This window comes from Mustela nigripes, chromosome 15 (genome assembly GCF_022355385.1).
Source record: "Mustela nigripes isolate SB6536 chromosome 15, MUSNIG.SB6536, whole genome shotgun sequence".
Classification (NCBI taxonomy): Eukaryota; Metazoa; Chordata; class Mammalia; order Carnivora; family Mustelidae; genus Mustela; species Mustela nigripes.
This window is the reverse complement of record NC_081571.1, coordinates 10,005,805-10,026,098: the sequence shown is the minus strand read 5'-3', so window position 1 is coordinate 10,026,098 and position 20,294 is coordinate 10,005,805. Positions and strand designations below refer to the sequence as shown.

Sequence of the window (20,294 nt, the reverse complement as noted above, 5' to 3'; positions counted from 1 at the left end):
ACCCTGTCCATCCACCTTGCCTCTCTATGACTGTGCCTGGGCATGCGTGGAGCAGGGAGCACCTGGCCATGGCCACAGTCGCAGGGAGGCAGTCTAGGGCTGGCCTTGAGGCCAAGGCAGCCCTCTCCAAATGCCCACGTCTGACAGGGGAGTGGATTCCATGCACAGGAGATTGCTCTGCTTGAAGAGAAGTTCTGAAGCCATAATGAATGTCATCATCAGCTACGGCTGCAGAGCCCTGGCACCACAGGTTGGGTGGCTGCAACAACAGTTTATTTTCTCACAGCTCTGGAGGCTAGAGGTCTAAGAGCCGACCATCAGTAGGTTTGGTTTCTCCTGAGGCCTTTTTCCTGGCCTTGCAGATGGCTGCCTTCTTGCTGTGACCTTACATGGTCTTTTCCTCTGTGAGCATGCCTGTCTGTGAGGATGCCAGTCAGATGGGATTAGGACCTGCCCAGTAGCCTCACTTTAATTTTGTTGCCTTTTTAAAGACCCTATCACCAGGGGCACCTGGGTGGCTCAGGTCATGATTCCGGGGTCCTGGGATGGAGCTCGCATCAGGCTCCCTGCTCAGCAGGAAGCTTGCTTCTCTCTGTCCCACTCTCCCTGCTTGTGTTCCCTCTCTTCTTGTCTCTCTCTCTCTGTCAGATAAATAAATAAATAAAATCTTTAAAGACTCCTATCTCCAAATATAGCCGCATCCTGAGGTACTGGGGGTTAGGACTTAAACATACATATCTGGGTGGGGGGGAATGGGAGGACACTTCAGCCCCTAACAATGGGTGATGGAAATGGTTCAGGATCTGATCCCAAACTGTATCAGGAGACATTCAGAATAGAAAGCCACCCCAGACACGGACCTAAATTATTTTTGAATAGGACCAACTCCATGACCAAACTTGTCCCCCCAAAAACACACCACTACGGCCAGGGACCCTGCTATCTATTCCCCCCATCAATTCAGATCACATTGCCGCAGTCAGTAGGTAGTTGGCTGGGAAGCCATTGTGCACGCTGCCCTGACTCCTTCAGAAACGAACAGGTAGGCAGACCAGGACTCCTTTGCATTCCATTCATGTAGCTCACAGCCAGCCTGCTCTGGGGTAACAGACAAGTGGCCATTGGGAAGCTGATTTCCTTTTCTGGGGTTGGCTTCTCTGGTAGCGGGGTATTCAGAGAAGTGGTTTTGAGGAGGGAAGATGAAAGGTGGGCAGAGAAGCTGTGGAGAGGTACCTTGGGGTACCCAGGGAAGCTGGGGGAGGAAGAAGACCCCTGTGCCCAGCAGGGTCAGCAGAGCTGGGCAGGCAGGACCTGCTCACAGGATGAAGAGGGTAGATGGAACACGCGTTAAGAAAAAGAATTCCAGGATTCTGTACTTTTATTATATTTTATTTTATTCACCTTCCTCTAGGCAAGGAGAAGGTGAATCTGTGCACACCCACCATGCTCACTGAGCACCTGCCTCTGGGGGCACAGAATAGAGGTAAGGCTCAGTCTCTTGCCCCGGGGGAGCACCTCCTAGCTGGGAGAGGCCTGCGCGCAGGGAGTGCGACTCACTGTGGTCAGAGCCCAGCCTAGCACCCAGCATGGAACGATCCAGATAGTGCCGCAGAGAGGCAAGGACAGAGGGGCCCACGCCCCCTGAGATGGACAGGGCTGAGCCCACCTGCGGTGGTGTGGAGGGCTTCTCAGAGGAGGCTGAGTAGGATTTTGCCAGGTTGGGACTGGGAGGGACAGAACATTGCAGGCAAACAAAAGAGCACTGGCAAAGGCAGGGGGCTGCCAGTGGTGTGGGGTCTGGACCCACAGGCTCTTAGAGTGTGGGGTCGTGGGCACATCTGCACTCTGGCCACTTTCCGATCGCGGCCGACGTCTTACTTCAGCCTTCTACTGGTGCTTCAGGCCTCCTGCATTCCAAACTTAATTGGGCATGCCTGCTTGTCCGGTCCTTTTATGGTGTGCGCAACCCTGTCAGGCATCCAAAGATGGTGACTGGGAATTTGGTATTAAGCTGTATTATTGAGTTCCCAACCTCAACTTTCAGCAATCTAACCCAACAAGGGATTTGCAGAACAATTTCAAACAGAGCAGAGCCGACTACATTTCCCATGACAATCAGCTTGTTTACCCCTAGAAGGTACACTCTAACGGCTGTTGACATGCTCATTTGCATGCCAATACCCAGAATGCTTTTCTAGCCCCACTGAGCTTGGATTCTGCCAGGGAGCTGAAAGGTTTATTTACACATACAATACATGACAACTTCATTTTCCGAAGCATCTTTCATACAAACCGTATCCCCAAAATGCCCTAAGTTGGTGAAAGCATTTCAAAACCCTTTTAGAGTTTACACCCTTCTTTCTGGGCTGAAGTGGAGTTGAGATAACTGGTGCAGGCTCAGATTCACATTTTAATTAAGATACTGGGAGGAAATGGGATTTCAGTTGTTCAGCAATGTGTCATACATAATGTGCTTGCTAGATGCGGCCAAGGTTACGGAGAGAAATCAGGGGGCCAAAGATAGATTAGTGGTTGTCAGAGCAGTACGGAGGGCTCCTCTGCAGACCAAACTAGGGATCACAGAGGGGTTTTCAACTGACTCCCTTATGGCCAGGACCCCTTTGCACTGTGGCCTGCAAGATGGCATGAATACAGGGGCTTTGGCCATAATGGCGCAGGCAACAGAGACACACATAGCTGCATGCGTTTGTCCTACTTCAAGAGTGTAACAGAAAAGAAAATGATGTGAATTAGTAAACTTGCAAACTTTCAGGAGCAGGTAGGCTGGTTTTTGATAGCTGTTCCATAGTGAAAAGGGCAGACTTTCCTGCCTTTTTCTCCCCAGAGGAAGAGGAAGTAGAAGAGGAAGGCAGTAGAAGAGTCTTTTAGGGAAGCCACATTGGAAGGTACCGCACAGGAAATTGGCAGATTTTGTGTCAAATGCGACTTTTTAAAGAGTCTGGTGTCTTATTTTTTCTATCACTTCTATAAACAGTAGGCTTGGATATTGAGTAGGAAAAGAGGAAATGATGAGAGAGATCTCGTTATTTGAGCTGGTTATGGGTACCTGGACAGTTGCCTTGGATGGATAGCAAATTAATAGCTTCCAAAGCTAGCTCACAGAGCTCATAGAGCTTAACCTTTTTGAAAAGGTTAAGAACAGGGACCCTGAAGTCAGACTTCCAGATCTGGATTCCAGCTTTTCTGTGGGCTAGCAGTATGATCTTGGGGAGCCACTGAATCTCTCTGTGCCTCAGTTTTTCCTACTATGGAATGCAGATCATGGTAATTGCTACCTTATGGAGTTGGTGTGAAGATTAAGAGGGCCAATGCATGTCTGTCAGTTGGTGAACATTCAGTAATACTAACTTACCCAGTAAGTCCTGGCTGCTATTATTTTTTTTAAGATTTTATTTATTTATTTGACAGAGAGGGACACAGTGAGAGAAGGAACACACGCAGGGGGAGTGGGAGAGGGAGAAGCAGGCTTCCCACCAAGCAGGGAGCCTGTGCAGGGAGCCCGATGTGGGGCTCGATCCCAGGACCCTGGGATCATGACCCAAGCCAAAGGCAGATGCTCAACTACTGAGCCACCAGGCGCTTGGGCTGCTATTATTTTTAATACCCTACAAGAGTCCTTCTTAAATGCTTTGGTCTTGGGATCCCTTAACATTCTCAAAAAGCATTGAGGACTCCAAAGAGCTTGGTTTATGTGGGATATAACTCTTAAGATTTACTGTATTAGCTATTAAACCAGAAAATTTAAAAATATTTATTAACTTATTTTAAACAATAAACCCATTCATAAATATTTTAATAAGACACAGTCCTGAAATGTTTTATGTAACATTTATGTGAAAATAACTATAATTTCCAAAACAAAATATTGAGTTGGAAGAAAGACATTGTTTTGTATCTTTGCAAATCTCTTTAATGTCTGGCTTCATAGGAGACAGCTGAATTCTCATATCTCCTTCTGCATTCAGTCTTTTGTGATACGTTGTTTTCCTTGACGTAGATCAGGAAAAGCAGCCTCAGACAGATAATGTAGTTGAAAATGGAGGGGTATTTTGATAATCTTTTCATTTAATTACAGGCAGTTTTCTTGACACTGTACCAAAACATGAAAAGGGGTAATTTGTTGAATGCTAGTTAAAATGTGGAGTCTGAAATTATATCAGTAAAATTTATGTGCTGTTACATTTCAGCCTGCTGGTCTGCCTTATACTTCGAATGGCTCTTATACACATGCCTGATTTGTAGCCCCCACACACATGGATCATCTGAAAAATATTGGTTCACTGAATTAATGCATCATGCAATGCTGATACATTTCATTATATAATATTAAAAAATTTGTTTGTTAATGTCATCATCTCATTAGAAAAATCCAAGTGTTGAGAAGATGTTAAGTTTGCAGTGATGGGTACATGTATGTATTCCAACATTCCAGTTTTTTGTAAAACCTCAATTTTATCACCAGCAGCAAATATCGTCAGTTCTATTTTTTTTTTTATATATTTTATTTGTTTATTTGACAGAGTTAGAGAGAGAGCACAAGTAAGCAGAGCGTCAGGGAGAGGGGGAGAGAGAGAAGCAGGCTCTCTGCTGAGCAGGGAGCCTGATGTGGGGCTCGATCCCAGGACCCTGGAATCATGACCAGAGCTGAAGGCAGCCGCTTAACCAACTGAGCCACCTGGGCGCCCCTCGTCAGTTCTATTTCTTAAGGTATTATAAGATATTTCAAGAAAATGTCTATCAAATACCTAAGTCTGTCATTTCTTCTTTCATGTAAAATGGTTTTCCATGAAGAAAACCCAGCTAGGGGCGCCTGGGTGGCTCAGTGGGTTAAGCCACTGCCTTTGGCTCGGGTCATGATCCCAGGGTCTGGGATCAGGCCCTGCATCGGGCTCTCTGCTCAGCAGGGAGCCTGCTTCCCTTACTCCCTCTCTGCCTGCCTGTCTGCCTACTTGTGATCGCTCTCTGTCAAATAAATAAATAAAATCTTAAAAAAAAAAAAAACGCAAAAACCAGCTAGTTCAGCTTTCTACTCAACCAATCACTTGAGTGTGTTTTGTTGACCACTGTTTTTCATACCTTTGTTTGCAGTAGGTAGAAATTTACCATTTCATCTCAGAGAATATTAAAAAATACATAGCTTCAGAATTGAAAGTCATGTCTTCAAAGTTGAGCTTTAATCAAATTATCATTTCAACCACTTTATCAAGAATGTTCTTAGGGGGGCACCTGGGTGGTTCAGTGGATTAAAGCCTCTGCCTTCGGCTCAGGTCATGATCCCAGGGTCCTGGGATCAGCCCTGCATTGGACTCTCTGCTCAGCGGGGATCCTGTCCCTTCCTCTCTCTCTGCCTGCCTCTCTGCCTACTTGTGATCTCTGTCTGTCAAAAAAATAAATAAAATCTTTAAACAAACAAACAAAAAAAGCACATTCTTAGGTGCAACTAGTTACTGTTTGTTGTTGTCCTGGGTATGGAGGGCTTAAGAATACAGTGATCACTGCCCTGATTTGTCTAAGGTGCAGGCAGTTTTGCCCACCTATGCTTTGGTACCACCAATGTAGATGCCCCCCACAGTGAAAAAGACAAACTGAGATCTCAGTATTGTGATGGAAATAGTTTTGGCTTATTGGAACCCCTGCCGGGGTCTCAGAGAAGCCATACTCTGAGTGGTTCATGCTCTGTGATCCACTGCCTATACCATGGGGTCATAATTGGTATCCGGTGGACATCTGGAGTTTTGTCTGCTCCATATCCCTTCTTTCCTTCCAGAAACCCTACTCCCATTTATTGTGTTCAACTGGAGCCTCCAATCACAGGACCTACCCGAGTGCCACCACTGCCTGCAGTTATAGGATTGGCATGTGACCCAGGCAGAGTTGATCCGTGGCTCGAATGGCCACCACTGTGGACAACCTCTGGCACCCTTCTAGGACTGCCACCAACCACCACTTTCCATCACTGTGGGGCTCTGGGCAAGAGAGAGATAATCTTGCTCTTTTGTCAGGCATTGAGCTGGGATGAAGTAAGCCAGAAGCTGATGGTTGCCATGTCCCCTTTTGCCTGCCTCCTAGCCCCACACTACTCCCACCCCGCAAGGAGAAAGCCTGTCCACAGCAGAAAGAATAAGGCCAGCACACAGAGAGGAGGAAAGTCAAAGGATAGGGAGGGAGGGCGAGGCATCCCACCACATTGTTCCGTCCCTGGACCTCCTGAGGACAAGTCCATTGGGATCTTAATGGGTTCCTTGAGCTGATGGACACCTTTTAGCCTGCAGTAGTTTGAATTCAGTGTCTAATCCTCAATAGAGAGCTGCGATTAGAAGAGTTAGCAAGCACCGTGAGGACATTCTTAACTACTTGGAGAGTCTTCAGGGGTGAAGGAGAATTTCGGAGAATATTTCCTTCCTGGTGGGTCAGAGGGAAGTATTGCAGACTGCACAGTTCTGTGAGAGTGTGTAGGACCACTTCAAAGAGGCATGGCGAAGCAGTCAGTGGGGACAGAGAGGCTGTACCCTGAGTCTCCATACAGGCTTCCTAGCATGAGCACCTTCCCGGCAGGTGTGGAAACACCATTCCTGCTGTCCCCGGAAGCCCAGTGCTGCGCCAGCATGAGCCAGCTCGTGCTCCAGTTGTGACTCACACTGTCGCAATGCGTTATGAATTAAGAAACATCCACCTGTGTGTAAATGCTCCAGTGTGGCCAGAAGGAATGCATGGGCAACAACAGTAGTCCAGAAGAGCAGTGGTCCAGGGAATCTTATTTAAGTGGTGCCGGTCACCTGGTCAGAACCGATACTCGGTTTCAGGGACAGACAATCATACCTGTCTCAGGTCTGTTCACAATCCCATGCAGGTTCTGAATGTTCCTGTAGGGCATAGGTTACTGCACCACTCCAGGTCCTTTGTTGCAGCCAACCAAAATGAATTCTAGCTACTCAAGCAGAATAGGCGTTGAACGGAAAGTCAGCTGATCGTTCCCAGAATCAAGGGGAAGTCGTGGTGAAATGGATGGAAACCAGACAGGAAAGAAGAGGAGATATAGCTAGGATTTCTTTATTTTATTTTATTTTATTTTTAAAAGATATTTATTTATTTATTTGACAGACAGACATCGCAAGTAGAGAGGCAGGCAGAGAGATTGGGGGAAGCAGGCTCCCCGCTGAGCAGAGATCCCAATGCGGGTCTCAATCCCAGGACCCTGAGATCATGACCTGAGCTGAAGGCAGAGGCCTTAACCCACTGAGCCACTCAGGCACCCCTGTAGCTAAGATTTCACCGCTGGGCAGTCTAGTTAGATGCCGCCTATGGCTCCCATACTGACTGGCCCGCCCACCATAGATCATAGGTCATCTGACATCATACAGGAGCTCTTAACTTTATGGACTTAGGCAGTAATGTCTGGCATGCATCTCTGTGTCACTCCCCTCTAGCGTCAGACCTCTGAGAGAAGTGTTGGGCCCAGGTCCTATGCACCTGCCTGATCTGCTAGGGAAGGGGGCAGAAGTAAATATCTATTCCCTGCTAGATCTGCTAATAATCTCCCTGCCTGGGAGGGCTCCCACAATATTCAAACATCTACCTCAGTGGAACCCTGCTTTCTTCCAGAGCTGACTTATATTTGACAAAATATGATATAGATGATGATCAGAAAGAGGGGGTATGCTGGTCAGAAAGAGGGAAAAAAAAAACAAAACCCAAACAAACACTGATGGCAGTTACATCCCCTGACTTTAGAGTAGAGGAAACCAAGATCCAGGAATATCATGATTTTCCAGAGTTACAGAATTAGTTAGGGGCGTCATTGGGTCTGGATATCCAGTTCTTGACTCCTACTCCAGTGCTCTATCCTGTGCAATCTTATATTCTTACATAAGCATGGAAGGGCCCAGAGGACTTTCATCCAAGTCAGAATTTATATTCATTTGCTAAGGTTGCCATACAAAATACCACTTACAGGGTGGTTTAAATAACAGAAATTCATTTTCTCTGTTGTGAGGGCCAAAGGTCCCAGATCAATGTATTGGCAGGCTTAGTTTCTTCTGAGACCTCTCTCCTTGGCTTGCAGGTGGCCCTCTTCTCCCTGTGTCTTCACGAGGTTGTCCCTTTGTATGTGCATACATCTGAAGTCTCCCTTACAGACACCAGTCATACTGGATGAGGGCTCACCAACAGGACCTCATTCAATTCCCTCTTCAAAGACCCTATTTCCAAATATAGTTACAGTATAAGATACTAGGTGTTTGGGCTTCATCATGTAAATTTGGGGGCAGGGAGACGCAATTTGGTCTGTAATAGAGCCACTCCAGAAATTCACAACATCATGGAATCAAGGAGACAGACAACTACTTCTTTTGGTGAGCGATGAGCCAGTGCAGGTAGCCTTTGCCTCCCAGGGTCCCAACAGCCTTAAGCTCAGTGGGACCAGCAAAGGAATCTCCTCACTGCAGGACTGCCTGAATGACTCCTAATCGCCCAACTCATACTCAGTCTCATCAGTTGCCCCCTGAATGTGGTGGCATAGGACAAGACTCCTGAGTGAGCACCTTCCGTACCCACTGCTGCCTCGGTGAATGACAAGTCAAATGGCTCCCTAACATACTTCCGTGGGCATTTCCTCCCTTGAGTGGGGAGGTTCTGCCCACAGACAACAGCTTGGATGCCAGGCTAGGAGGCATCAGGGTTAACACCTTGGATTTCTTTGGTGGTTTCAAAGAAGCCTCCTAGAACCAGGGCTTGGATTCATAGCGATGGGATAATCTAAAGCAGAGCATTAGACTTTAGGATAATCTGTCTCTTCTTCTTGAATCACTAACTTTTTTTAAAAAAAGATTTTATTTATTTATTTATTTGACAGAGAGAGAGAGATCACAAGTAGGCAGAGAGGCAGGCAGAGAGAGAGAGAGGAGGAAGCAGGCTCCCTGCTGAGCAGAGAGCCCGATGCAGGACCCTGGGATCATGACCTGAACTGAAGGCAGAGGCTTTAACCCACTGAGCCATCCAGGCGCCTCCTAACTTTTTTTTTTTTTTTTTAATCTTCCTTTTGTTTCAGCGTTTCCAACACACACACATTTCTGTTAATATATTAGTATTAGAAACTCATCTATGGATTGCCATAAGGCTGGATTCAGGAGGTTCTTGCCTCACTGGAATCAGCTCAGTGGGTGAGCTCCTTTCTGAAGTAGTCTGGTAAGGTACTCACCCTCCTAGTCCTGAGTTAGGGACAGATGACCCCAGGCAACGCTGGTCCATGCTGATGGGACTTTCAGTACCCTGTACCCTCTGCCTTACTTATGCCGCTTTTCTTGCTATTGTACCTCTTCCTTATCCCTTAGTTTTCAGGGGCCTTCTGCTCCTTTGCACTTCCAGAGTCTTCTCTCAGAAAAAAATCAATGATGTATTCAACGGCTACTACTCTCGGGGGTAATTGTGTTGAACCAAATATGAGGGAATTTCACAAAGAAGAATTGATTTCTAGTATCAGACTTACAGGTATTGTCAAAACAGATAAGGAGTATGCTTCAGGAAGAACCATAGTAGTGGCGAAGAGTGTGTGTGTGTGTGTGTGTGTGTGATTGGGAGGATGCCACCTCGGGCTCCCATTGGGCACCCATGGACATGACCCAAGAGGGATCCCAATTGTCTACAGGTCATGCGACAAATGGATAGAATATTCTTGCAAAGGTTTCAGTGGCTTTGTAAACTCCGCTCACCCAATAAGAGTGTGACAGATTCACCCTTTAAGTCCACATGCCCCATGCTGTATAGACTAGCTGCCATGTTCCCACTCTGCAGGCATTTTTGGTATCTCCCTTGGGTGCACATGTTCATGAAGAAGGACTGAAAGAAAAGTAGAAAGGTGTGCTGAGAGCTAGGCTACCAAATCCTGGCCCCTGTGCACTGGCAGAAAAGATTCAGCAGAAAACACATAGGGCTCCATCAGTGGTTCTTACTTCAGTGCTTTTGCCCCCAGAGGACATTTGACAATATCTGAAAGCATCATTAGTTGTCACCCTAGGGGATCAGGGGCCCCTTGGCCTCTAGTGTATGAAGGCCAGGGGTGCTCCAGAACCTCCTGAAGGCACGGAACAGGCTTCCACAAGGAAGACATACTTGGCTCAAAAATGTCAATAGTGTAGAGATCGAGGAGACTCCCAGCAGGGAGACAGTGCTTGCAGAGGGAAGCTGCTCCTTACCCTCTGAACGACTAACTCCTGGGAGTCCTGGAAATGTTCGCACTTGGGTGCGCCATCCAGCCCCTCCATGAGGTTCAGGTCTGAGCCCATTTATAAGCGGTCACTTGCAACATGCAGGACCAGCTGTGTCCCAGGCACAGCAGTAGGCACGACAGTTAACAACACCTACAACAACATTAGTTACCCTTTATTGACACTTGGCAGACTTAGTGCTTAGCATTTTATGTGATTTCTGTCCTTTAATATTGCACAACAACCCTGTAAAGGAACTGTTAACGTAATCCCCAGTTACAGAAGAAATTGCGGTTGAGGAAGAACGAGGGACTTACCCAAGATGGTAAGGAAGTGTTGGAAATGCGCTGCTAAGTCATGCACTTGGATTCTAGGGTCCAAACTCCTAGCCACTCAACTGCACAGAGGAAAGAAAGAGGCTGCCCCTCAAATAGAATCAGGCATCTGCATCTGGGTTAGCCATACTAAATGGTAATTTCCAGGAAATACTCTAAGTTTGTTTTTAATTTCATAATTTGACTGGAAGCCCCAAATTCCACCTCAAAAGAGTTTGGTTTCAAAGACTGGATTCTCTGTCCCTAGATGAGATGCTCTGGTGTCTGGTAGCTCCTGGACCATAGATGCGCCCTGCCCTCTTTCCAGACCAAACAGCGGCGGAAGGACTTCAGTCCCAACGGAGGCAGGGTGAGAAGTGTCTGAACAGAAGCCTGTCTCTCTCCAAAGCCTGTGGGCCCTCCTCCGGGCAGCAGCCTGATGCTTCCACACTCCCAGGCACTGCGCTCTCCCACTGCCTTGGTAACCACTGCGGCTGCCACAAGGAGGCTGCATTTCCGCCAATGCTCTCCAGGAGAGCCCATGAGAAAGCACCAAGGATGCTCTTCTGGGAGCAGGACAAGGAAATAAAGCCTTGGGTAGGGAAAGCTGAGAGGAAGAAAGGCATGCTCCTACTCCTACGAGAACTGGACCCACTTGGACCCGGCCAGCAGCAGTGGCTTTGCAAGCTTTTACGAGCAGCTGGGAACTGGAGGGACTTCTGCATAGGGTGACAAATCAGAAGCATTTGGGCTGAGGAGCATGCCTGAGGTTGGGCAGAAGGGCAGTGTCCATCCTCATCACATTCCTCCAAGCTCCATTCCCTTCTTCCTCTATGGCCACCACCCGTCCCCAAGCCAGGGTCCTAGCAGGCCCATCTCCAAAAAGGCCTTCTGGTGGAGAGGTCCGTCACTGAAAGCTGGAGAAAGCCTGTCCTGGGGCACCTGACTACTCCCTTCTGTATCTGGGGAAGGAGCTGGTTCAAAGTGAGCCCTCTGCACTTCGCATTCACCGTGGACCTGTTTCCTGAGGGCAGTGCTAGGGGCCGTGGTGGGGAGGGGGGGGGGACACGACGACACAAACCTCAAAGGTGGTTTGCCTTAGCTAAAGGACACAAGACTTCACTCACCCAAGTGTTCTTAGAGTAGCAGGTCAGCCGAAAAACTGAGGAAGCATCAGAATCACTGATAATAAAACATTAGTTGGGATTTGATTCACAGTACTCCTCAAAGCACCCTAGCTTCCTTTATATTGGTACAATGCCCCTCTCCTGGAGTCGGAGGTGAAAATGGGGACCCAGCAAGGGTGCAGAAAGGCAGGTTAGATCGACTCTCCTCTGTCTCCCGCACAAGCCAGGAGTCTTGCTTCAGGAAGAACCAGAAACAGCCCATGATGGGAAGTCAGATCACACCCGCCTTTCTTCTAGGAGAGCTGGAGAGAGCATTTACGGCTCAGCCTGACTGAAGGAAAAGACCATTTTAGAAATAAACCCGTCTGTTCAGAGCAGCCCCACTGGAGCGCCTTTCATGAAAGAGGCATACGTTTGCTTTGCCTGGACATTGGAAGTCTGGGGCTACTCTGGCTGTGTGTGTGTGTGTGTGTGAGGGGGAGGCGGTTAGCAGAGAGGTCTGGCAGGAAAAGAAGTGGCCCAGGTTCCCAGGAGGAGTAAAGGGAGGTTTCTGGAGGCCCTGAGAACCCAGATCCTCTGTCTCTCGGATCCAGTTTCCTGAGCAGCAGAAATACCCCACTTTCCCGGTTGTGCGCTCTCCACCTGGACGGAGGCCCCAGTACTCCCTTCACCTCGTCCACAGAAGGAGTGAAAACCCCGCATGTCTCCCCCAAGGAGAATTGGGGTGTGTATTCTCAGTCGTAGTGGGCTGTGGGGGGTGTTACCAGAATGAGTGAGAACACAGGTCCCGGAGGCATGGGCGCCTGTAACACAGGGCCCCTGGTGGGGACCGTGGCGCCGGATGGCTCCGGGTCCTCAGAATCCCTGCCTCAGCCATTGAATTTGCCTCCAAGCTAGCCGAGGGGGCCGGTCCATAGAAGGCCTCACACTCTTGCTGGGAAGTTATCCCTAGCAAATACGGTAGATTTAAACAAACATACACACAAAGTCAGAGCGCAGCAAAGGACTTAGCAGTCTGGCTCTCTCAAGGGAGTTAGCCGCTGCCCTTAGGGGTGGCGGTGGGACAACCAAACTCGGCCGCCGGGCTGCTGGTGAGGCGAGATCCCGGGCGGGAAGAGGGCGCAGCGGGGGCCTGGACCAGTGCCACCGCGTGAGGAGCTTTCCTTCCTTTCCTTCCGACTCGGCTCTCGGTACCTGGCCGGAGCTCGGCCGGAAACTAGGGAGCGCACGGGGCCAGTCGGGCACTGAAGGCAGAGTCCTCGCGGGGCGGAGGGTGCAGACAGAGGCTGGCGGAGCAGCAAGTTGGGGAGCAGAGTGTGGAGGAGCTCAGACTTGCCATCCCATCCCCGCCCTGCCCCAGCAGGAAGCCGAAACCCAGGTGGGCGCCTGCCCAGTCCTGAGCCGACGCTGGGGTCCAGAGCCACGTGGATTTCTAAGAAACAAAAAAAGTTTATTTAAAATTTTGTACATAAATAAATAAATAAATATCTTCTGGTATTACAGAGACCGTACAATGACAAGCTAGACCAGGGCGGGGTCGGGGTCTGGGGTCTGGGGAAGAGAGGGATCGCCAGGGGCGGAGAGCCGGGGTCTCATTTTAGGGAAATGCAAAGTGTCTCCGAAACAAAGTGAGTCGGTTTCCCCGACACGGATATCTCGGGCGACGATTTCTCTCGTGGGAGAGGAGTTGCAGGGGCAGCAAGGCCTGACTGAAGGACAAATGGGCTCAGTGGACCTCGAGGAGGGGACGGAAAGGAAAAGAAAATAACGAGACTTCGTAAATGTGTGTGTATGTGGTGGGGGGAGGAGGATAAACGAACGCAGTGAAGAAGTAGGGGAAAAGAAGAGAAAGAAGCTTAAAAAAAAAGAAAAAAAAAAAAAAGGTAGCGAGCGGGCGTCCGAGGGGTTAGAGCCCAGCTTGACCCAGGGAGGAGGGGAGTAGAGGACGCGAGAAAGCCTGAGCCAGTCCAGAGAGGTCGGGCGAGGAGGCGCCAGCTGCCATCAAGGCGCGGGGTTGGCCGGCGTGCCCTCCAGGGCCGCTGTGCTGCATGGCTGAGAAGGACTCCAGCGCTTGCAGGATTCACAGCTTGGAGTTCGCTTTGGACGGCTGCGAGCCCCGGAGTGGGAATACTAGCATCAGGTCTCTGCCAAGCCCTTGGCGCTGCCCAGGGCCGGGGACCTCCGCAAACCCTTGCCAAGCCCGTGCGTGGCCGCGGTTTTGGCAGCGGGTGCCTGGGAACCGGTGCTTCCTCCCGAGACCAGTCTTTGAGACGGCAGGGAGGGTCTGGGATGGGCGACCTGGGGAGGTGTGCGCCTAAGGAGTGACCGTGAGATCCCGGTCATCTTTCCCCGAAGAAGACGGAGACATGGGCAATTCGTCGTCATCCTCGGAGCACTTGGCTGAGGAGAGCGACGCGCATTTGCAGCTTTGCGGTGCACCACTGCCGGCGCCCGCGCTCCCGCCGCCCCGGTGGTTGCTGCCTTTGCCCTCCTTCTTGTGCTTCACCCGGCGGTTCTGGAACCAGATCTTCACCTGCTTCTCGGACAGATTCAGGTAGGTGGCGATCTCAATGCGGCGTAGGCGGGACAGGTACATGTTAGAGGCGAACTCGCGCTCCAGCTCTAGCAGCTGCGTGCTGGTGAACGCGGTGCGCATCCTCTTGCTGCTGGGCAGCTGGTTGGAGCTGCTGTCTGGAGGGGGTGGGGTGCAGAGAGGGAAGCGATCAGACTCCTGCGCTGTGGGCCCTATCCTCTGGTACGTGGCGAGTAGAACCCCGGGACTTCGGTATTTCACGCACCTTTTTGCCCCAAACGAGACGCACAGCAGCTTTACCGCGGGCTCCTCCTTGCTAAGGCGCGGGACCCAGATACTCCCAGAGCCACGCAACCATGGCACTACTTTATGGAGTGTCCTGAACCTCAGCCCTCGGTCGCGTCTGCGCGTCCCCTCCGAGACCTGGACACCCTCCTCTCACCCTTCCTCCGGCGTCCTGTCCCTAGCCCTCCCTGGCCACACCACCCTGCTCCCTTCAGGGTCCCAGCATGACTTTCATCGTCCCCAGGACGGCCAAGGACCCTCACCCCCCACCCCATACCCGGCTCGAGAACTCTCATCTCATTACCCCGTCCCACTGCGCAGCGATTCGTCTTACCCACGGAGATGCAGTGGAACTGCCTGGGGTCGGGCAGCGGATAGGAAGTCTGGTAGAGCGCGGCGGCGGCAGCGGCCGCAGCGGGGCCGTGAGCGACCCCGGGCGACACGGCCGAGTGCTGGCGGCCTAGGGGCGCGTGGCAGTACTGCGAGCCGAAGGGCGGGAAGGATGCCTTGAGCAGAGGCAGCGCGGGCGGCCCGGGGGGCCCGTGCAGCTGCGAGGCGGTGACGCAAAGCGGGCACACGCACAGCAGCCCGGCCTTGCGCGCGTGGCAGGCGCCGGGCGAGAGGCCGTGCAGTGCGTGCGGCGGGGGCACGGCGTAGGGAAAGAGCGGCGGCGGGCTACCCTCCGGGGCCTTCTTCTCGCCTGCCTCGCGCAGCACCAGCGAGTCCACCAGGAAGGAGCGCGGCATGGCCCCGGTGCGCGGTCGCCCCGCCGCCAGCCGTCTCCCTGCGCCCCGCGAACTTCGGGGCTCTCCACGCCCTTCACCCGGCCGCGGCCGCGCGCTGTTGCCTGTTTGCGGGAGGCTAAAGGCGCCGCAGAGGTTGAGGCTGCCGCTGCTGTCGCTGCTGCCGCGGGGGCCGCGGGAGGAGCTCGGGGTGCTGGCCAGCGCTAGTGGTGCTGAAAGGCGCCGGCGGCGCCGCTTAAATAGGACTATTGCCATGTGATGGGCTACGCCAGGAGCGGCCGGGGCCTCTCAATAGGGTTTTTGTGCCTTTTCTCTTGGCATTCACTCTGCACGCTTCCTCATTATTTCACTTGTTAACTAAATGAACTGCATAATGTACTCTATTCTTGTCAACCCCACCCACGCCGTAACAGGCGCCCTCGCCCCCTCCTCTCCCTTTTGCGGGTTTATTTTCTCATTCTCCTGCGATTTAATATTCTTTTCTTTCTCTTTATTCCTTACTCCCCTTTGGCTTTGCATTGGCGATCGGCTGGTTTATCTTATTGATTTTGTACCCCCGCTGCCTCGCTTGCTCGGATTCCCATGGGCGCACACCTTGTCTCTGTGTGCACTCGGTCCCCGGCCCCTTCCTTCTCTCATCTACCCCTGCTCCCCAAGATCATTCTTCCTCGACTCAGTTTGCTCAGTTCTGCGTGGGGCACCCCGTAGGTGTCCCTACAGCGGGTCTCGGATTTCCACCTGTGGAATCCCTTCCCCTCTTTCTGTATGGGAGGACCCGGGCTCCTGCAGCGGGGCAGCGCTGCTAGGGAGAGGGGAAAAGAGTTCAGTATTTCTTATGCACCACTAGCCCCAACGCGGTCTTTCTGTTTTAAGTTTCTCCAAAAGTCTTAACTTTGATGCTGCCCTGAGCGCCCAGTCTTTGTTCGGTACATGTTAGTCAGCCAGACTTTTCCTTTAAACGACAGAGCTGTGGATGTTAAGTGGAGACCAGCCTCTGAGAGTCGTGGGCAGAGACAAGGAATGGGGAATGAAAGTCTACACAGCGAAGAGAGCACCTCACTAGAAGAGGCGAGTGTAGGTGCTCTGCGGGGCACAGATCTTTCCGGTGGGACTCGCCGCTGCGTTTGAAAACCACTACCTTCCAGAAGTCTGCACCACGGGAGGACGGCGAAGGGCAGTTCTATTCCCAGCTTCTGGTGCCTTCTCCCAACCCGGCCGACCTCCCCTGTCCCCAAGACCTTTTCCTGCCGCGTCGCTCTCTTCTTTCTGGTCACACAATGGTTAAACAACTTCAAACGCCTGGCTCAGTGTACACAGCTTCGGCCTTTTAAAAAGTCCCCGGGCTCAAAGCTGCTTCGGCCAGGAACTTTTTCTATACAATGGGAAATTAGCATAAATATTTCGAATTTACAGCCCCCGACTTTTCACCGAAGACGTTTACTTTCGATTTTATTGGAACCGGATCGCTGCAGTCACCTGCTCTGAGCGCTGAATGGAATTGTGAGAATGAAGGGGGAAGCTTTTCGGAGTGTGTGTGTGGGGGGGGGGGGGGACTCTGAAACTCTTACTCTGGAGCTCCCGAGAAAGACTGCCCCAAATTGAAGCATTTACATGGTTTTTCACCATGGGGGACATCTTTACAATAACAATAGCAACAAATTATAACTGATTAAAAAGGAAGGAGAATTTGTCGGAGAGAAAACAACTGATTCCGTAAGGAGGGGCAGTGGAGAAAATAACCTGGATGAAGGGCATGTCATTTAGCAGGAGGAGTAGGGCTTAATGCTTCCTTAATTGTTTGGCATGGGGAGGGGCGTGGTGGCAGGAGAACGATGCTGTCCCCAGGCCAGAGTCTCCTCTCCAAGGCTCCCTGCCTAAGGGTGATGCTTGCAAACTAGCCGAGTGCAGCAGTGCAGCCTAAAGCCCGTTCTAATTGCTCTCTGGGTAGTTTGGGCTGGCCAGGACCGCTGAGAGTGAGCCGAGAGCCGAGACCAGGGCCGTAGAGGGACCACGCCACCTCCGGAGGAGTGGCGGGTGGGAGAGGAGTGCGGGTGGGACTCTGCGGGGGTGAAACTGCACCCCGGAGCCTGGAGCCAGCGAAGGGTGGGTGCGGAACTCTCTTGGGAACCGTAGCCCGCACCCGGGGAGGAAGGAGTTAAGAGCCCCTGAATGCGAGCAAGGCCAAAGCTACTGGGAAAGAATATCTAGGGGGAAAAAATAACCAGTTTTTTTTTTTTTTTTCTTTCCCCTCCAGCCTCTGGACCTTATTGAATGTCATTGAAGAAAGTTTTGAATGCCAGATAAAGAGAGGCGAATTAAAGTGTGTGACAGCGGAGGATAAGCAAACACAAAGAGAACTCTGTCACACTTTGGGGCAAAATCCGTGGGCTTTTTACCAAGTCTCTTCGCTATGATTGAATTAAGTAATAGGAAAACATTTTCTTTCAGTTTAGAGCCATTAGACAAAAACTTCAAAGCGAATAACACTTTTTAATGTGCGGCCCACAATGGATCGGGTTTTGTGCTGAAATGTTTAAATGGTTTGTTGTGCAACTCGGCGCGGGAGAGACCCGGGCCCAAGCAAAATAGCATCCCTGAGAGGGTTTTCGGGAGGCCTGGAAAGGACGCACACTTAATCCGCCGTCGCTAAACCCGGAGGGCGGCGGGCGGCAGGCGGAACGGGGGCTCCTGCTTGGCGGTCCCGGGCAGCGCGGCGCGCCCCCAGGAGTTGGGGGATTTCGGGAAAGTACTGTGCCCACGGAGAATGCCGGGCCGGAGCGGAGGCGCACCGGGCGGCCGGGAAAACGTGCGGGCCCCGCTAGGGGAGCGAGCTCGGCTAGGTGCTCAGTGCCTCTCAGCTCCGCCGCCCAGCCCGTCGGCCTCGGCTGGCCGCTTGGCTTCCGGCCCTCGCATCCCGGGGGACCGGTTCCCGGGGACGCCCTGGCTGCCGCGCTGCTGTCCCGGTCGAAGCCCCTTCCGGGTCTGGCTTCAGCTGGGTTTGAACTTTACTCACAGAGTTAACGGCCCCCTTGGGCTGACAGGGTGGGAGGAGGCGGCTGGATTAGCCTGACAACCCGAGAGAGGGGCCCCGGGGAGCCCCTCGGCCTGGTGGGCCTTGATCTGCCCCCGGAGCTGGTTTTCAAGTGTCCATCAGGGACAGTTCAACATGGAATGATTTCTGTTGTCCCGCTCTTTTCTCTTTCACACTGCCTCCTTTCCTGTTGGTAGAGAGAGCACGCCATTTTTCTCCTGGAAATGTATCTCTAAAATATTTGCAGCGAATAGATCTCTGCAAAAACTGCAGAAATTGGGAGGAGGGTGGGGAATCTTTGTTCCTTTACATCTTCAAATGTCACTTTTCTTCTCATGGAGGTCAACCACCCTATTAAAAAATATGACTCCTTTTTCACCGCGTTCCCCACTCCGGTTCCTTGCTTTACAAATACCTTCTATCTTTCTGTGTCTTTTACTTGTTTTTCTGTCCCTGCCTCCCTCTCACCCCACTGAAACATATGCTCCATCGAGGATCACCCTATTTGTCTATCTTGTGCATGACTGTATCCACCTCAGAAAAGTTCCTGGCACATAGTAGGTGCTCAGTGTATATTTGCTGAATAAATAAATGAATCCCATGCATGACTCCGGAAGTAGCATGGGTAAGAGGACTTTCTCGTTTGCCTGCTTAATACACTAGGCACTTAGGGGCAAGGTGTGGGGTAACTTAACCTGCAGGAATTGTCTGCCTCTCTTGTAGCCTCCACACCTTCCCCAGTGCCTGAATCATCACAGGAGCTCAGTGTGTTGAAGTGAATGGCAGATCTGTAGGTACCCAGCCTTCCTCAGGAGTTTCTCACGTTTCTTCATAGGGTCTAGATGGTCCCATTCAAGACAGTTGCAGTGTCCTGCTCTACAGGACTTGGATGAACCTCTTGGTAGCTCAAGGCTAGGGTTTATCATCCAGGGCTTTTCACGGTATACAGGAGATGGGGTTGATTAGAAAAAGAAACAATGTCGTACCTGCACCGGAATTATCAATGACCACTTCTGCTTTTTCTGGGTTGAGCCAATGGAGTGGAAATTCTTATTTTAAGAGAGGGACTGCTCATGTAACCAGGCCTGTAGTGGCTCAGACAACTCCCCCCAGGAGAGAGCAGCCTGTTCACTTGATCAGAGGGGCAGGAAAACACCTGGTCTGATCATGGTGAGGGCTCCTGGGAGCCAGAGTGGAGTGTGCCTGGTGGGGTGGGGGATGGGAAGAAGTGCCTAAACACGGGTGTGAGTGGAAGTGGAGGCTAAGCCACCAAGGGCCATGCTGAAGGTTTATACTTGATCCTATCCAGAGATTTTTAAGCAAGGGGGCTTAGGAAATATAACTGGGAGCAGTAGGAGGGTCTATAGATGGGAACAGAGAGAGACTAGAGCAGGATCCAGCAGAGGTGGCTTGCAAATGAACAATTTATTAAATTCTTGAATGAACAAGACTAGGGAAACAAGCAAAGAAAAGATTAGTTCAACTGATGGATAGTGACCACCTGAGATCTGGAGAGGAGACAGGAGGATCAGAAAGTGGAAATATTTGAGAGAATTTGAAAGAGGCAATGAGTAAGACCAATTGGGGGAGGGGTGTGTGTGCCCAGGCGTGCTGCAGGGGAAGGGCATGAAAGAGAGGGAGGACATCAAACACATGGATGACTGCTTGGTTGCTTGTGTGAGGGAAGGAGTGGTAGTCATAACAAAGCAGAGTCAGGGAACTGAAAAGCAGGACCAACTTTTGCTTGCAGAGGTGCAGTTTATGTCATATTTGGATGTGTTGCATTTTATTTTCATTATTTATTTATTTATATTTTTAAAAGTAGTAAGTAATGTGGAGCTTGTACTCACGACCCAGAGACCAAGGCCTGATATGGTACCAAGAGTCAGACTCTTAACTGACTAAGTCACCCAGGTGTCCCACGTTTATTTATTTATTTATTTTAAGTAAACTCTATCCCCAATGTGGACTTGAACTCAGGACCCTGAAATCAAGAGTCATGTGCTCTACCAGTGGAGCCAGCCAGACAACCTTGATG

At 50.9% G+C, this 20,294-nt stretch overlaps 1 protein-coding gene and 2 long non-coding RNA genes across 3 annotated transcripts in view; 2 read left to right on the top strand and 1 right to left on the bottom strand.

Annotated features, from left to right (window-relative positions):
- Positions 1–20,294, top strand: part of LOC132002511 (uncharacterized) — a 229,634-nt gene that overhangs the window by 102,929 nt on the left and 106,411 nt on the right. The gene's annotated exons all lie outside the window — the stretch shown is intronic.
- GSX1 (GS homeobox 1) lies at positions 13,241–15,408 on the bottom strand. The gene is made up of 2 exons (XM_059377520.1): positions 14,817–15,408; positions 13,241–14,355 (listed from the first exon to the last, which is right to left on the bottom strand). Exons 1-2 carry the CDS (start codon positions 15,226–15,228, stop codon positions 13,979–13,981), a joined length of 789 nt encoding a protein of 262 aa, XP_059233503.1. The 5' UTR covers positions 15,229–15,408; the 3' UTR covers positions 13,241–13,978.
- On the top strand, positions 14,133–18,890 carry LOC132002513 (uncharacterized). The gene is made up of 2 exons (XR_009399931.1): positions 14,133–14,218; positions 17,480–18,890. It is a non-coding gene; the product is annotated as an uncharacterized LOC132002513 (long non-coding RNA).

Excerpts from the sequence above, each read along its gene's own strand:
- GSX1 (XM_059377520.1), bottom strand. The coding sequence starts at position 15,228 with ATGCCGCGCTCCTTCCTGGTGGACTCGCTGGTGCTGCGCGAGGCAGGC. Across the intron at positions 14,356-14,816 it reads GTTCCACTGCATCTCCGTGG|ACAGCAGCTCCAACCAGCTG; the intron begins GTAAGACGAATC and ends CACCCCCTCCAG.